At 38.4% G+C, this 17,806-nt stretch overlaps 1 protein-coding gene and 1 non-coding gene across 4 annotated transcripts in view; one reads left to right on the forward strand and one right to left on the reverse strand.

Annotated features, from left to right (window-relative positions):
• Positions 1–1,032: 1,032 nt before the first annotated feature.
• HBP1 (HMG-box transcription factor 1) overlaps positions 1,033–17,806 on the forward strand; it is a 34,509-nt gene continuing 17,735 nt past the window's right edge. Inside the window, exons 1-6 of one of the 3 annotated variants that reach the window (XM_004462931.4) lie at positions 1,033–1,122; positions 10,860–11,043; positions 12,762–12,990; positions 15,730–15,871; positions 16,222–16,333; positions 16,424–16,536. In XM_004462931.4, the coding sequence (XP_004462988.1) occupies positions 1,108–1,122; positions 10,860–11,043; positions 12,762–12,990; positions 15,730–15,871; positions 16,222–16,333; positions 16,424–16,536 (795 nt within the window). In that variant the 5' untranslated portion in view covers positions 1,033–1,107. Of the gene's footprint in view, positions 1,123–6,417; positions 6,515–10,859; positions 11,044–12,761; positions 12,991–15,729; positions 15,872–16,221; positions 16,334–16,423; positions 16,537–17,806 lie in introns of those variants that run through there. The other 2 variants (XM_058297157.2, XM_071215212.1) reach the window with 2 other exon arrangements.
• Positions 3,371–3,433, reverse strand: LOC111765256 (small nucleolar RNA SNORD52). The gene has a single exon (XR_002797649.1). It is a non-coding gene; the product is annotated as a small nucleolar RNA SNORD52 (small nucleolar RNA).

Consider the following 17,806-nt stretch of genomic DNA (forward strand, 5'->3'; position numbering starts at 1 on the left):
CTCACAGCTTACGATTCACAAATTATATCAGTTTCAATCAGACATTATACTCCTTTCCTAAACCAAAGGGCAAAATGGTCAATATGGAAAACAAAGCTTTATGACTTGTCTCCATTTCAAAGTCAATAGTCATCACCCACCACCCTTAGAACTCCACTAAGACAACCAATTTTGTAAATTCTCCAGACTGAGCTTCTCTCTCACTGCCCACTCCCCAGCCTCACACTGCCTAGCACACGACTGGCGTTCAACGAATCTTGGGTGAATTTAAGAGTGTTGGCAAAGAACTCCTGTCTCTTGTCGGGTTACTGTCCTAGGGGTGACGACGCAAGACAGAGGATAAAAGAATTCTATTTCTCACAGGAGTCCAGCACCACCTTTATTATCCCCTATCCCCATCACGCCTGCGACAGTGACTTGTGGGTTATCGGGTCCCTTGCGATGGTGCACTGCTTCCGCCTATGCAGTCATCTCCTTCCCCTCACACTAAAACAATACCTTGGCCTCCTGCCAAACTTTTGAGTAGCAAACGACTCTGGCTGTTTCCCGCCCGGAATGGGTGCTGTGAGAGGCTTGGGCTCCCTAGGTTGCTATGAGAGGCTCAGAGGAAGAAAAGGGGCCCAGGCTTTAAAACACTCCGTTCCTCCGCCCCCTGCTTTTTGTCCCAGACACCAAAACAGACGAGCTGATACACGTGTCCCTATGACTCTTGTTTACTATCAAGACTGCACTTTGCCCACACCTCTGGGATATGTAGTCCCAACCGGTACCTCCCGCCCGCAGTTTCCCAGGCACAAGGAGCCGGGCTGAGACTACCAACCCACAATCCATTTCGGGGGCTAAGTTTGGCTTGGGGCCCCGGTGTCTCGGCAGCAGTCCAATCCGAAGCGCACACTCTAGTGATTGACACACCGACTTCTCCAGTAAACACAACACAAAAGTCAATACAAGCCCACCCTCTAAGACGGACTACGGTATTATCCAATGGCAAAGGGATATGTTCCCATGGCAGTTTTGCAGGCCAATGAGAGGGCGAGAGAGCTGGGTGGAGGCTCAACCCTCAGGGGGTTAAGGGGAGGGGGAAGACGAAGCTTGAAAGACTTGGTAATGGCGACGGGTTTGGTAAGTAGGAAAGTTTCGGATGAGAAGTAAGAGCGGTGGAGGAAGCAGTAAGGCACCCCTGGGAGGTCGGCGTTAGTTAGAGAGGGGGTATGGGAGCTGCTGGTGGTGTTGTCGCGGCCAGGGCGGCCCGCGTTTGGGCTGCCTGCACTTCGCGGCGGGTTTGTTGTCTTTCAGTTCGGGAAGGGGTGGGGGTGGGGAAGGGAGGGGCAGGAGCCGGAGGGGATCGGGCGGCCGGGCGAGCTCGCGTCCGGCTGCTTCTCCTTGGGGGGCTGCCCTCAGTGTGGGGGCGGTTAACCGTTCGATAACTGCCGGCAGCGAGCCCACCGGACTGGTGCCTCCAGCGAGCTCACCTGGGCTTCGCGGTGGCGGTGGCGCCGTGAGGGAGTCTCGGGGCGGGAGCTGGGGGGAATCTGGGCGAGGACGGCGCTCCGGGCCGGGTTCCGCGGTGGGTGGCCGGGCCGGGAGCGGAGATGGAACTGGCCAGGGCGGGGGAAAGGGGCCAGCGCGGCGCCGGGGCTGTCCGAGAAAGTTTCACTTCATCTGCTCGAGTGTGGGCGGAGGGTCGGAGGTTGGCCGGGGGTCGGGGACCGGCCCGCGGTGAGCGACGCCAGTGAGGCGCCGCCTCCCTTTGGGCCGAGAAGGGCTCGGGCAGAACTGCGGAGCTCGCGAAGCCGCTGGGCCCGGGGGCTCATTGTTACGCAGTTCGAATGAATGGACTCCGAGGCGCCTGCGCGTTGGGGCTGCGCCGAGGGGAAAAACAAGCCTGGAGTCCAGGCTGCGGTCACATGATGGGGGGAAGGGTGGGGAGCGCGATGAATGGCGAAAGAGGATGGGGGATGGACTTGGCGTGAAAGGGGAGGTGCTGCCCCTGAGTGATTGAGAGAGGAGGCTTGGCAGGCGACTCCAGTCTCCGCCGTCCAACCTTCTGCTGCTGCCCCAGGCAGGATTAAAACAAAACAAAACAAAACAAAAAGAATCCAGGCGAAGTCGTTTTTTAGGGGGACTTTTAAACACTACATGCTGTCTAGGGGTTTTCACTCGCCGCTGTGCACATGATCAGTCCATTCTTAAGTTTTCAGCGAGAATGGTGTTTAAAAGGCGCACTGACAGTAGGGCAATACTCATTTTTTAGCTCAGGGTGCCACTGATGCCAAGTACGGGAAGAGGATAAAAGGAAGTTTTATATACTGGGAAGCAGTGGCATCCTACCAACCATTCCGATAAAGTCTTTAGAATTTATTTCCCTTTGAGTAGCAGTAATGGACGACTCCTAATAGTGGTTTTGAAATTAAAGTTATCTTTGCAGATTAAATTTGTAAAGGTTTAACTTGCTGTTGTTTTAACTATTGCTAATAATGTAAATCTGTGATGTATTCCCTATACATCTGGTCGTGGCTTTTTAAAAAAATTATTTTGCTACTGTCTTTTGCTTTAACTTGCAAACAAGAGTGAAGTTTTTGAACTGCTTTATACTTTTGGTGAAGCCATTTAACCGTTTTACAGCAAAAACATGCTGCTTATTCTCATTTGACTATAGAATGAAAGCTTGATTTCGGCTTTCTAGGTTTCATCTTTTTTACTTTCATAAGCCCAATTATCTTTTCTTTCTGCCTTGAAAACCCTCCCCCTTTGTTCACTTCTCAATCTCCTACTACACATATTAGCTCAAGGGTAACCGGCTCCCAGAATTTTCTCCACACCGGCCTCCTGCATCTTCCATGATTCACTGTACCTCTCCCTCTCTCAGACTTCAGACAGGATACTTTCACTTTAACAGTTGCTTCCTCCACCTTTTTTAACTTCTTTGAACTCTGTTTTTTTCACTACCCAAGTGCCTAGCAAAGAACCAGACCTGTGGCAAGGGCTTAAGGAATCGATGAACTGCTTCAAGGCAGATTGCAAGCTGGTCTCTTGTATTTCTGTTTGAAATGAAACTGTCAGTGCTATTTTTCTGGCTCACATTATCATAAGAAGTTACTACCATGTTTGTGATACAATGCCAGGTGTTTTATGTCTCTTATCCTTTATGTATAAAAATGAGTTCTTATTAAGAATGAGAGAATAAATCAAATTGCAAATTTTTATAAATACTGAGAAGTACCTTGAATCTAAAAAGAAATTCAGAAAAATGATACATTGTAATATTGTTTACCAACTTCAATAATATTCACATTCCTTCATATTTTGGCTTGCATTCACTTTGGTGCTGCATATGACAATTTATATTGTCATTTTTTTCCCCCAAAATGAGTCAATTTATTTTTGACATCAGGACCAGTCAGAGACTCTAGTCTGAGAAATCTTCATTCTCATGTATTGTCATTTTCTACAGAGAAAATAAAAATAATTTTTTCTTTTAATAGATTGACTTTTGAAATGTTAGTAGTTTTGAAGTTTCTGCTTCACAGATTGTTACAGGTAATGTAAAAATTTTTAGGATTAGAATCAAGTTTAGGAAAACTTATCAACTTTCATATATAAATTTTTTGTTTTTAAGTACTGTCTGAATTGACAATTCTTAAAATTTTGTGGTTGGCTTTATTGTGTTGTATTATGGGTTATGTATTATCTTCATGAATAGTAGCATTTCATGTTAAATCAGCATGAAATTAGTAAGACTTGTATCGCAGGGATTAGGCAGTGTTACCAGCAAAGGCAAGAAATCTGGGCAGCTGTGGGTGATAAGATATAAGAGTACTTTGGAGCCCACTAGGGATGTAGGAAGTCACTATCTTTTCTATCCACAGTAATACTGAAAGGTAGAGAGGTAGTTCCCCTTTCAAATGAGAAAATCAAGGCATAAAGGTTAAATTGTTTATAGAGTCATACAAATGGTAATGTGATATTCCACACTAGTATACTTTACCAAAAGAATACCACCCATGGTTAGATGTTTTTGTCATCGTTCCCCTCCAACCAGCTTTAGCCCAGTGCAAACTAGAGTTGTAGAGACAAGTCTGTGAAGTGTTTTATTTGAAGAAGTTTTATTGTAAATATTCTAAAGGAATCGCATTAAGTCCCCCAGCTGCTTTTTTTAAAATAGTTATTATGGAGCCTCATTTTAGCTTGTAATTATGTAATCCATTTTAATTATCCTAGTTCTTTGCGTACGAGATATAAATTTATTGGAAATTACCTTTTCTTTGCTGCCCAAAACAATCTTGAGTGTGTTATGTATTCTTGGTTTAGAAATCCTTCAGGATTAGGGGAGAGCATATAGTCCTCCTGCCACCATGAAAATATATCATGAGAAGGAAAGGTAAGATCCATAGAACAATAGGCCCTCTGTACCTATAGTATGTAGGCAGTTGATAAAACCTAACTCCTTTCTCATTCACAGAGATTTAGCTGTTTCTTCCTCTTCTAAGATTTTTTGGATATTTGCTTCCTTAATTTTGCATATCAAAAGCAGTGGGGAAATAACTAAGAAAACAAAAACATGGAACCTTCTCATCCTCACCCCCCCCAAAATTTGTAACATAGAACATGACATTCCAAAGTGCAATTGCTGGGGAATTTTACTCTTTACTTCTGAGAATCCCTGATTTAGTAAGGAGATGACATATGTAGACTTAATTAAAATATGAGGCAAGCTGTGTTGAATCCTGTAATACTAAAGCATAATACAAAACATGAATGAACAACAAGGTTAGCTCTACCAGGTGATATTTGAAAGAGTTTGTTAATCATTATGAATCCTGTAATACTAAAGCATAATACAAAACATGAATGAATAACAGGGTTAGCTCTACCAGGTGATATTTGAAAGAGCTTGTTAATCAGTATGAATATCTAATTCGTGTAATGTATGTGAGCTGTTATTTTTTGAGTAAGAAATCTAACCCCCAAAACATTTTGACAGATAAAAATGAGCAACAGAGAGATAACTTATATGTGGTTTTGAATTTTATTTCCATATGTATTATTTAATTTTTACTATAGCCTTATGAGATAAGGAGAGGTTAAGTTATCTCTTACCCCAGGTTACACAGCCAGCAAGATTTACAGTTTCGATAACTCTTAGAATTGAGAGATACAAACACATGGAGCTCAAGTTCAGCAAATATTTGTTTGGCGCCTTATGTTATTTGTAGGCCTGTTTTGAAATTAATGTTTTTTTTTCCCCAACTTCTTTTTAGGAATGTTGTGATAGACTGGTGGTTGATAATTTAGACACGGTGCTAAAGAAACGATAGAAGTTGCAGGATGTTAGTGTACTGAGAATGGTGAATGGTGGACACTGCAGGTCCACCTGGGGAAGAAGAAATTTTTCTAGGAGGCATGAGAAAACCGAAGAACTCTGCAGAGGGAGGAGGAGGTGGTCAAGACAAACTGCAACTTTGCTTCTGTAGACCCTAAGAGCAGTGCTGTTTCATACACTTAACGATAGCTCTGAGGATATATGTGTGTGTGTGTGTGTGTGTATGTATGTATGTGTGTGTGTAGTGTAACTTCTGAAATTCATAACAGATAAAAAGTTCCTTGGAAACTTTTCAGCTTGAGAATTGTGGATGAGATTGGTTTATACACAACACAGCTATATGTAAAGCATTGTACAGAAATGTTGGTAAGAGTTTTATGTCATCCAGACAGGTTAAATTATGTTCGGTAAGATGTCATAAAGATTTCTGTGGAAATAGATAAAATCTGGTATCTTAAATGTTAATATTAGCTGTTTAGAGAACTCACATAAAATGATTTAGTTCTTTTCTCTTAGGAGTTATTAAATACAAATTTGCATGGATACTACTGATTACCTTTTCTTTTATGAAAACTTTCAAAGGAAGCAAGGACTGGTGGCTCACATAGAAATTGGGAATGTGAATAGTATCTCTTTTTTTCTCTCTCTCCCCCTTAAATATTTTTTGTAGATGTCCCTCCATACTCATAAGTGTTTCAGTATAATCTTCTATAGACTCAAAGATAATGTTTAAAGTATATTTCTGATTATGTCAAACCTCTTAAAATCCTCATTGGTTCTCCATTGTCTGATGCTAGCTAATAATAATGGTTACTCTACAGTGAGGGTTTGCTCTGTTAAGCACTATTCTAATCATTTTACATTTCTTACCTCATTAATTTTCACAACAGTCTGTGATGTAGATGCTTTTATTACTTCCATTTTACAGGCAAGGTGTGAAGATTTTAATTGTCCAGGGCGTAAAACTAGTAATTGGGAAATCTGGGATATAAACTCTAGGCACCCTGACTTTAGAGTCCTTAACAGTCAACAACAACAAAAAAATCAGATTTCTAAACTAAGGTTCAAGGTTCTGAGCCCATTCTATGTTTCCAGCCCTTAGTGCACATGATCACAGTAACGCACAAGGCCTTGCTACCTTCTGGTGATGCCAGGTTCTGCATTTTCCTGATCTTCAGTACTTAGCTCACTGTGAGTTCGTTTATGTGAATTTTCTCTCTTTGGGAAAGCTCCCTTCTTTCCTTTTTACCCATTCGCGGACAAGTTCTACTCTGTAGAACAGTGGTCATTTGTTTATTTTTTTTCACTAAAATGTAGATTCCTTGAGATCCATGATGACTCGTACATCTTTAAGGCCAAATATTGGAACTAGTACATAGTAGATATTAAATAAAGAATGAGAGGAAGGAAGAAGGAAAACAAATATGTGTGTGTGTATTTTTTTAATAGAAAGGACTTCTGCAATCATTCCTGGACTTGTGGTAGTCAACATCCTGTACCAGGGGTTCTTTTGAAAGCAAACAAAAATGTCTGTACACGGCTGTATCCCAGACCACCAGACCAGATAATCAGATTCTTTAGGGATGGGACCTGGGCATCATATGATCATCATGATTCTGTGTGCCCCAATGTTAAGAATTGCTCATCAGGGGAGCAGGTGTAGCTCAGTGGTTAAGTACCTGCTTTGCGTGTACGAGGTCCTGGATTCAATCCCCGGGACCTCTTTAAAAAAAAATTACTCATCAAACTAACTTTGCTTGATTTTTGCAAGAAGGTAGAATCTCAGAATCATGATTTGGGCAGTTATACTTGATAAAGAGCTTTGTGTTACTAAACACTTTTCTTGTACCATCACTTCTGTACAAAGTTATTATACCTCAGCAGATTTGCTGTGACTGTATACTTAAGACTATGAATAATCAGTACACAATAGATTGTACTAAACTAGAGAAGTATTAATTTCTTCCTAATGCCTCTAATATCTTTTATTTTGCTTCTTTTTTGTTTTTATAAGCTTTTCCCCCTTCCCTTCCCCCCTTCCCAGTAACCACTTATCTGCTTTTTGTCTCTGTGAATTTGCTCTTTCTGGTCATCTCTTATAAGTGATAGATAACTTTTGTCCTTGTGTGCCTTGTTTATGTCACTGAGCATAATGAAGTTTTTACATGTTATGGCGTATTTCATAATTACCTTTTTTCTTATGGCTGAATAATATTTCATTGTGTGTATGTACCACATTTTGTTTATCCTTTTTGTTGATGGACACTTGAGTTTTTCCAGCTTTTGGCTCTTGTGTATAATTCTGCTATAAACATTGATGTACAATTATCAGTTTGTGACCCTGTTTCACTTGTTTTGGATATATACCTAGAAGTGGGATTGCTGGGTCATATGGTAATTCTACATTTAACTTTTTGAAGAACTGCTATACTGCTTTCCACAGTGACTGCATCATTTTACATTCATACCAACTGTGCACTAGAGCTCCAATTTCTCTGCATTCTCTCTGACGCTTCTGTTCTTGTTTTGTTTTTTTTTTAACAATAGCTATTCTCAAACGTCTTTTAGGTAGATAAATTGTTACTTCTCTGAAGTCATGGCATGATAGAATACATGACTTTAATTGAGAGGTGTCAGATAGCTCATCATAGTATTTCCCAGGGAGCAAATCGCCGGCTTCTTATTGTTAATATTTTTAGTAACTGTTCTATTTAATACTTAAGTATCCAGAATATGTATAATATTACTCTAGGTCAGTCTGGTGGTAAAATTTTTTTTTAAAGTCACCTTATGTTTCTTTCACTCAACTGTTTTGTTTCATTCTTAAAACTACTCTAGGAAGGAAATAGGGCAAGTATTATTAGCCCTGTTTTACAGATAAAGACAGTGAGAAGCTCAGTTAAATATTTGTCACATTTTTTTAGTAAGTGATCATGCCAGAATCAAAATTCATATTTCTTTACATGTAACCCAGTGCACCATCACTGTTCAGTAGTACGTTTTACAGTTAGTATTGAGTAAGGTTCTGTAACGATGCCCAGGATATAGGGGTCAGTTTTGAGGGTAGTGAGAAATAGAGTATTAGGTATGAAGTAGGACAATATGCATTTTGGCTATATGTTTCAAGAACTTTAAGATATTTAATTGCCATTGACTTTCTATCTCTAGGAATCTAAGGAAATAATCAGATGTAGGAAATTATTTTTTATAAGAATTGTAAGTTCAAAGATGGAACAACAGGTTCAGCAGTAGGAGAGATGAGTGAATTTTGGTACATCCTTATGTATTTTATTTAGCTTTTAAAAATAGATCTTTGAAAGAAGTTTAATGGCATAAGAAAATGCTTATGAACTTATGTTAGAAAAAAAGCAAACTTATGTTGGGGAAAAATATCAACTATATGTATTATAAAGTATGAGGAAAATGTATGATTGTGGGTATGTGTGCATGAAAAAGAGATTACATTGTGAGGTATCAAAATGTTAACTTTATCATTTTACTGGGTGATTGGTTAGAAGTATTTTTTTTTTTTTTAATTTTTTTATTTTTTATTGACTTTGTAATAATATTACATTAAAAATATATATGTGAGGTCCCATTCAACCCCACCCCCCCACCCCCCCCTCTCCCCCCCCCCCCCCAACAACACTCGTTCCCATCATCATGACACATCCATTGGATTTGGTAAGTACATCTTTGGGCACCTCTGCACCTCATATACATTGGTTCACATCATGGCCCATACTCTCCTCTATTCCATCATGTAGGCCCTGTGAGGATTTACAATGTCCGGTGATTACCTCTGAAGCACCATCCAGGGCAGCTCCATGTCCCGAAGACGCCTCCACCTCTCATCTCTTCCTGCCTTTCCCCATACCCTTTGTCCAAAGAAGTATTTTTTTAATAGTATTTTATAGTCAGGAAAACATTTCATAAAATAGATCATGAAAAGACCATTATAGAAAAAAATCTGTCAGTGTCATCAGTGCTTATAAGTGATTACATCATGGCTTAGAAAGCTCTGGTATAAATATTAAGCAATTAATATCTTTTCTCTGCATTTTGATCAATCTGGGCTGAGGTACTTGACTTTTAGTGTCTTCAAATAGCAATATATTTTATTTTGAGGAAAAATTATGTTGTTGAAAAAGTCTGAATTTTTGTTTCATATTAGCTTATTAGTACTTCTTAAAAAAATGAGATTTGAAGTAGAGACAGAAATCAGGAAGTCTTCCTGCTACTATTAACTTACATTAAATAATTTGATCATTGTCCAAAGGCCAAAGTTGTAAAAGGTCTAGGCACGTTTTCCTTTCGTAACCAAATTTTGTTGGTCGACTTTGCCAAGAAATTAAAGTGTATTAACCTATATTGTTCTCTTCCCTTGTGGTAACTTTGTAGGTTTGAGGTGAAGGTAGATTTTCTAGTTGTTTAGCTAAATTTTCCATAATTATTATTTATCTTTCTAGAAATAATAGGCCATTCAGAACGACAGTTATCTTTTTATTATGGCTAAGTCCCAACTTCTTATTAAATAAATGTAAAAACATTTTTATTTTTATGAGATGTGTAATTTATGACCATTTTAAGGAAACTCTTAAATGGTTTTTAGAGAATGTGACTTTTTAAATTTTTTTATTATTTATTTATTTATTTCTCTCCCCCCGCCCCCACCCCAGTTGTCTGTTCTCTGTGTCCATTCACTGTGTGTTCTTCTGTGTCTGCTTGCATTCTTGTCAATGGCACCTGGAATCTGTGTCTCTCTTTGTTGTGTCATCTTGCTGTGTCAGCTCTCCGTGTGTGTGGCGCCACTCCTGGGCAGGCTGGACTTTTCTTCTGCCCTGGGTGACTCTCCTTACGGGGCGCACTCCTTGCGCGTGGGGCTCCCCTACGCGGGGGACATCCCTGCGTGGCAAGGCTCTCCTTGCGCGCATCAGCACTGCACATGGGCCAGCTCCACATGGGTGAAGGCGGCCTGGAGTTTGAACCGTGGATCTCCCATGTGATAGTAGCCAAGTCCGCTTCCCTGTAACTTTTTTTTTAAGTGTTAAGAAATGTGTTCACTTTCAGAATATGAAAATGGAATAAGGAATGTAGTGAGTAAATAAATTAAAATAAAATCTCAAAGAAAAAGATAAAAGAGAATATTCCTCCAGTCTTTTAAAATTTATCTGAGGAAAGTTTTTAAATTGTCTTTTAAATTTGTAGGTATAAGTAAAACATTTTTTTCCATTGGTTTCAGTAATTGTGTCTCAAAGGAGAGTAACCAGCTTAAAGAAAGAATAGTATATAGTTGTGTTATTATAAAAAGACAAGGCTTTTTATAAATTTAAAATATTAATACTTTGGGATATAGATGTAATTTAGTGCTCACTACACAATTGCGTAGTTGGAGATATTTGGGAGTCTGCCTGATCTAAAGGGTTTAGAGGGAAGATAGATAGCAATAAATGATTGAGTGCAAGAATATAATATTATGATGCTTCTGATCTTATATTCCAAATCACATGACTTGACATCCTTTTCTTATTTTAAGTCAGAGCACCATAACATGGTGTGGGAAGTGAAGACAAATCAGATGCCTAATGCAGTTCAGAAACTCCTGCTGGTAATGGACAAGAGAGCTTCAGGAATGAATGACTCATTGGAGCTGCTGCAGTGTAATGAGAATTTGCCATCCTCACCTGGATATAACTCTTGTGATGAGCACATGGAGCTTGGTAAGCAAAATTAAAAGTTATTTAGGAATTTCATTAAGATTCAGATTAATTTTCATATTTAACCAGCTCCTCATCTACCTTGACCTAATAAAAACGAAGTTTTGTACATGAGGAATTTTCAAGGTTGTTTTGTTATTGCTTTTAAAATATTACTTAAAACCAACATGGGTTTGGGCCATCTATGGGTATCTTAGAGACTCATTTACAGGTTACTAACCTAAGCTTCTTTACTTTGTGGGAAAAACTGGTCTGTCAGACATCTTTAGAAGAAACTTTCTTATGACTTTACAAGATGTTACTTCTGAAACATCATCTCAGTAAACAGCCAGTAAATTATGCTTAGCACCTCTTTGTGACTGGTTTGTTGGTATGATAGGGAAATTACTGTGGGCCCTTGGAATTTGAGGATGTAACAAGTGTGGTTATTATTACTGAGCTACACCATGTGACTGTAGAAATGTGTAGAATTGTTGTGGTGTGATTTTCAGTTGTATTGCTTTGAGGCAGGAGTTTAGGAGTAAATAATTTAGCTGATGACTGATGTTGGCTTGCTGAACAGCTTTTTAGGTTGTCTTTGTCTCCGTGTATGTAGTTTTACTTAATGTTCATAAAAACCTAAGAGGATGTGATTATCCTCATTTTACTGTGGCGATTATATGCTAGAGTAGTGTTTGGGAATTTGGAGATCCTGAAGGTCTTAGGACATAACTTGTTTGAATGACAAATTCTCCTAGGCCCTAATACTCAATGAGTACTGGTTATTGTTGAGCAAGGAGCACCATTTTAATTGGGTAGTTGTGTTCCATCATCACATTTTAGGTTTCAAGGAAGAAATCAGGAACTTGGGGCCCAAGGGGTCAAATCTTCCCATACCTCTTATTCATGACTTCAGCTAAAAAGTAATTTTCTGAATTTGAAAGAAATGAACTTTTTACAATAAATAAGAAAGTGATGCTCAAAGGAAGAATGTTGGAAATGAGGGGAGGGAGTTAGCTATGCCGGCATGAAAATTATACATGGGCTCATCTTACATTGTTTGTGTTTTAGAACTGCTTGGGGAAAAAAAAAAAAGAACTACTTGGATGCTCTGTGAAAACAGATCCTATTGGTCAGTTTTATGAATGGAGGGGAACTGATGTGGCTCAGTGGTTGAGCACCAACCAGCTTCTACATTCGAGGTCTTGGAATCAATCCCCGGCCCTGGTACCTCAAAAAAAAAAAAAGAGTATTCAGTTTTATGAATGGGTATCCTAAATCAGTATTTTAAAATCATAGGGTATTTGGGGATATTTGCCTGGATAGTAATTTTGTATACTTTCATGGTGACAGTTTGGGAGAACTTCCAAGACTAGATGAGTGGTGTATGGATTACTCCTAGGTAGGTAAGCTGTTAAAACCTGAAAAACGCAAAAAACAAAAAAACCAGGAAATATAACCAAACCCTATTTTTCCAGGTAGTGAACAGTTATTGTAATTATATGAAGCCATTACTATATTTACATTTTTTGGGTTTATTTTTCCATCAAACCCTGTTGACCCTCAAATGTAAAAGGAAACATTTTTTAATTAAAGCTTTTTCCATTCAAAACATTTTGAATGTATGATTTTCCTCTCAAAATTAATTAGCTAAATTTGGAGCATTCTCTTCCAACTTGATTATAATATTGTTCCCTGTTTATTAATTTCCTTTCTATAATTTTGGGTGTGCTTAATTGCAGATGACCTTCCTGAACTTCAGGCTGTTCAAAGTGATCCTACACAATCTGCCCTGTATCAGCTAAGTTCAGATGTTTCACATCAAGAATATCCAAGACCATCTTGGAACCAGAATACCTCAGACATATCCGAAAATACTTACCATGAAAATGAGGTGGATTGGCTAACAGAATTAGCAAATATTGCCACCAGTCCACAAAGTCCACTTATGCAGTGCTCATTTTATAACAGGTAGGAACACTGATAATATTTTTGTTAAAAACTGTCATTAGAAAAAACTTATATACTTTTTTCCAGTTTTAAAAGTAATGTTGCTTTTAACCATGTAATCACAGTTTGCATAAATTGAACATTAGCCCTGAAAAGTCATTAGATTTTAGCTCGTTGTCTAATAATGGATCAAAGCGCTATTTCACTCAATACTGTGATTTTATACTTTTAGAATTAGATAAAGGCGCTATGAGAGCAACAGAGTAAAAAATATTTAGAAATGTTTTACTGTCATCAAAAAGTAGATCAGACCAAGAAATACTTTTACTACAATTATTTATATAATAGAAGTGAAAATTGTATTTGTCTAAAGAACCATAATTATAATAAACATTGTATTTTAAACTTTTGTTAACCTTAAGTTTGGTTCCTTTTGATCTAGGTTTATTTTCTTTCACAAACAATGTATGGGGACTTAGGATATTTGTCTGTTTGCCAGTTCTAATATTTCCCAATACTAAAATCTTGACTTAGAAGAGTGGGCTCCTGATGGTAAAAACCACTGTTTCGTATACCCAGACCAGAATTTAAGAAAATGAGTTGTGCTTTGAAATTATGGAAACTTCCAACTGATGTTTCTAGTGAGAACTCTATAGATAACGTTTCATTAATTATCTCAACATGTAAAAAGACATGGATAAATATAGTTTGTAGGGAAGAGAAATGCTCAGATTTGCATTGATGTGGGTAGAAAATTATGTTACTAGGCGATGTAGCATTAACTCTGAATTTGAGTAGTGCTCCTACATTTGTGTGATTCTTTGCTATAGAATCAACATTTTAGGTGTGCAGTCCATTCAGTTATACTTCTTTTTTTCATTAAGCAGGATTTCAGTCTTAATTAGAATAAATTCACTTTAGTTAACTTCAGTTTAATTCCATGTAAGAAAAAATTTCAACAGGAAAGCAAATTTCTCTTTCATATTATTTCCTTTATACCCCTAACTTTCATTGTAATCCTTAATAGTCAAGAAGCTAAAAGTTTCTTGTTTTATATGTAAGGAGTGTAGTAGAATGGTTTACCTGATACAATGCTGAACTTTTTCCCCCCATATGTAGTTTAGAGAGAATACTTTTCATTTTTCACAGCAAAGTCAAGATGATTTAATAATACAGTTTCTGGAAAGTTGAGTAAACCCCTCTGAAGAAAGTAAATATAAATAAAAACATAGGTAGAAGAGCACCTCCCAGACAATGTACATTTATTCTTAGCAGCATTTTTTATGCTTCTCTTCTTCCTAGGGAAAAAGACCACGCTCTGCTCTTGTCTGCCTTCTGTCAGTGCTTGTTCAGGCAGCTTTTTAATAGAGTGTTAGTTTTTGAGCTTTGGATGTCTGAAGTCATAAACTATACAGTACCAAGGGATTTGGGACAGGTAAAATTGATATCCCTGCATAGAGGGAAGGGTGAAGAAATGTTTTAGGCATATTTAGCATATAAATTTTTACAGAATATTTAGTCCATATGCGTTTTATAGCATTTCATTGTTCAGTTTGAAATGGTTAAACGGAAGAACTGATAACTGATTTTCTTTTTTTTTTTTTTAAAGATTTATTTTTTATTTATTTCTCTCCCATTCCCCCACCAACCCCTCTGTGTCTCTCTGTGTCCATTCGCTGTGTGTTCTTCTGTGTCCGCCTGCATTGTTGCCAGCGGCACAGATTCACGCAGGGCTGCTCTCTTTCAGGGGCACACTCCTTGCATGTGGGGCTCCCCTATGTGGGGGACACCCTTGGGTGGCACGGCATGTGGGCCAGCTCACCAGGAGGCCCTGGGTTTGAACCCTGGACCTCTTATGTGGTAGGCAGATGCTCTGTCAGTTCAGCCAAATCCACTTCCCTCCTTTTCTTTTATTAGTTATGAAGGCAAGGACAAATTTAAGGAAGTTTTGTTTGTCCATTTTCTAATGCTTCCTATAAATGTAAATGATTACTAAAAAGAAATATGGCAAAGATGATACATTTTGCATGTCATTTGAACTCCAAAATTGATTGGAGAGTATGTCTAAAGTATGTGGAAATTTCAGGGACCTTTTGTTTACAAAGTGATATGAATATAGGAACAAGGTAGTTTCATAAATCCTCATTTAAAAATTTTAATGAGAAAAAGTTTAATAAAGGTAAAATAAAAATTGAGAGGGCTAATAAAATTTCTTAGTAAGTAAAGGAAGAATTGCGAAGTAGGATGTCTCCTCCTCTTTTTTGGTTAGTACAGACATGCATAAGCTTTTCTTTGAAGGACCAAATCCCTATTTTGGCATCTCAGAGAATTGTCCTGACTTGGGACTTTAAGATGGATTTCCCTCCTAGACCTTGCCCAGGAGTGATACCGCACAACACAGGAGAACTGATGCAGCAAGATAACACAACAAAGAAAGACATAGATTCCTGGGCCGCTGACAAGAACAGAAGCGGACACAGAAGAACACACAGCAAATGGGCACGGAGTGCAGACAGCTGGGGGGGAGGGGGAAGGGAAGAGAGATAAAAAAATAAATCTTGAAAAAAAATGTATCAGGAGGGTTTGGGTGAAAAGTTAAGGAACAGCATATTATAAATGAAATATTGTTGTCTACCTAGTGTTTTCTATAGGTATCTTATAACATTAGCATTTTATTAACATGAAGATCTTTTCAGCAGAAAGAAAGACCTACTTTTTAAGGACCTATGCTTTATGGTTGAAATTGTTGCTTTATTTTAGATCATCTCCTGTCCACATCATAGCTACTAGCAAAAGTTTACATTCCTATGCACGCCCTCCACCAGTGTCCTCTTCTTCTAAGAGTGAGCCAGCCTTTCCTCATCACCACTGGAAGAATGAAACGCCAGTCAGGCATGAAAGGGTGAGTTTATTCAGGAGGTTAAACTTTTACAAAGTTTGCACAATAGTTGAAATATATTAACTTTTCCCTCTAAGAAATTCTTTTGAAGTACAAACAAATGATAAATAGTATCTCATTGTTCAGCTAGTGATCTGGATTTGATTTTATGTATTGTTTTATTACTGTTAAGAAAAGTTGTTACAAATGGGAATATGTATTTAATTAAAGCTTCCCCAAACTTCAGTTTTTGAAGGTATTATATTTTCCCCTAAGTTTAGAATGACTAAGAGATCCTGAAGGCTTGAAGTTAAAACCAAGTATTAATAAGATATATTAAAAAGTAAAAAGATTTTATAATATCGTCTCCATAGGCAAATAGTGAGTCAGAATCTGGCATTTTCTGCATGTCCTCCCTCTCAGATGATGATGATTTGGGATGGTGCAATTCTTGGCCTTCAACAGTTTGGCATTGTTTTTTGAAAGGTAAAAAAAAAGCCCAAAACTTTCTTTGTGAAGTTTACCTGTATAACACACTCATCACATAGCTAATATTTGTTTTCTATTAAACTTTAGGCACACGACTGTGCTTTCATAAGGGAAGCAATAAGGAATGGCAGGATGTTGAAGATTTTGCTAGAGCCGAAGGCTGTGATAATGAGGAAGAACTCCACATGGACATTCACAAGGTAGATTTAAAATTCTTTCAGAATGTTTCAAAATGAAACAATGTTTATTGTTAATCTTTGAGTATTTTCTGTTTACTTTCATACTTAAATTGACACCTTACATTTTCGGTGGAGGTTTTGTGACTGACTGCTTTGTTGCCTAGCTTGATAGAAAGGAGCAGTGACTTTAGGTTTACCTAATTATGCTTTCTCAGATGCAGAAAAGAGTTTATTTCTTAGCTCTTTCCATTTTATGTCTGGGAAAACTAAACTGGCAATAAAAATAAACAGGTAATTTATGAAGTGTTTAATCCCCTCCCCTGTGGATAATTGAATTGATTATATTAAGTTACTTCTTGGATGATTCCATGAAACATTGGCATTTTCTAAGTTGAAAAGTTGGTAAAGGGCGACGGACTTGGCTCAGTGGTTAGGGCATCCGTCTACCACCTGGGAGGTTCGCGGTTCAAACCCTGGACCTCCTTGACCCATGTGGAGCTGGCCCATGCGCAGTGCTGATGCGCGCAAGGAGTGCCCTGCCACGCAGGGGTGTCCCCCGCGTAGGGGAGCCCCATGCACAAGGAGTGCGCCCCGTAAGGAGAGCCGCCCAGCACAAAAGAAAGTGCAGCCTGCAGAAGAACGGCACTGCCCACATGGAGAGCTGACACAACAAGATGACGCAACTAAAAGAAACACAGATTCCCTTGCCGCTGACAACAACAGAAGCAGACAAAGACAACGCAGCAAATAGACACAGAGAACAGACAACTGGGGTGGGGGGCAGGAGAAGGGAGAGAAATAAATAAATAAATAAATATTTAAAAAAAAAAGTGGGAAACATTGGGCAAAATATTGGTTGGGACCTTTCACTTTGAAATCTTTAATTTCTCCAACTTTGTCATAGACAGAAAAAGTGGGCATGTGAAATGTGCTTGCTTAAAATTCCTTTTTGATCCTGCCTATATACCCTTGCCATTTAGTCTCTTGAGAAATAGTTCTAACTTTGCTGCCTTTGAAGTCTCTCCTTCATTGTTACTCTTCATTGTAGTGAAGTCTGCTGTAGTCTGTCTGCTCTCTACTACTCTGAAATTTGTTTCAAAGGTCACTAGCTTTATTCTTATTTCTGGGACCAGAGACTTTGACTTATTCTCTGAAATCTCTGCAGCATTTGACACAGTTGAAAGTAATCTTGCCTTGATTTGTATAGCATGATAGTACTTCGATTTTCCTGATGTCTCAGTCTTTTTGTCTGGCTACTTGCCTGCTCACATTGTTGAATATTCTGCTCTCC

Source organism: Dasypus novemcinctus, chromosome 5 (genome assembly GCF_030445035.2).
Source record: "Dasypus novemcinctus isolate mDasNov1 chromosome 5, mDasNov1.1.hap2, whole genome shotgun sequence".
Lineage (NCBI taxonomy): Eukaryota > Metazoa > Chordata > Mammalia > Cingulata > Dasypodidae > Dasypus > Dasypus novemcinctus.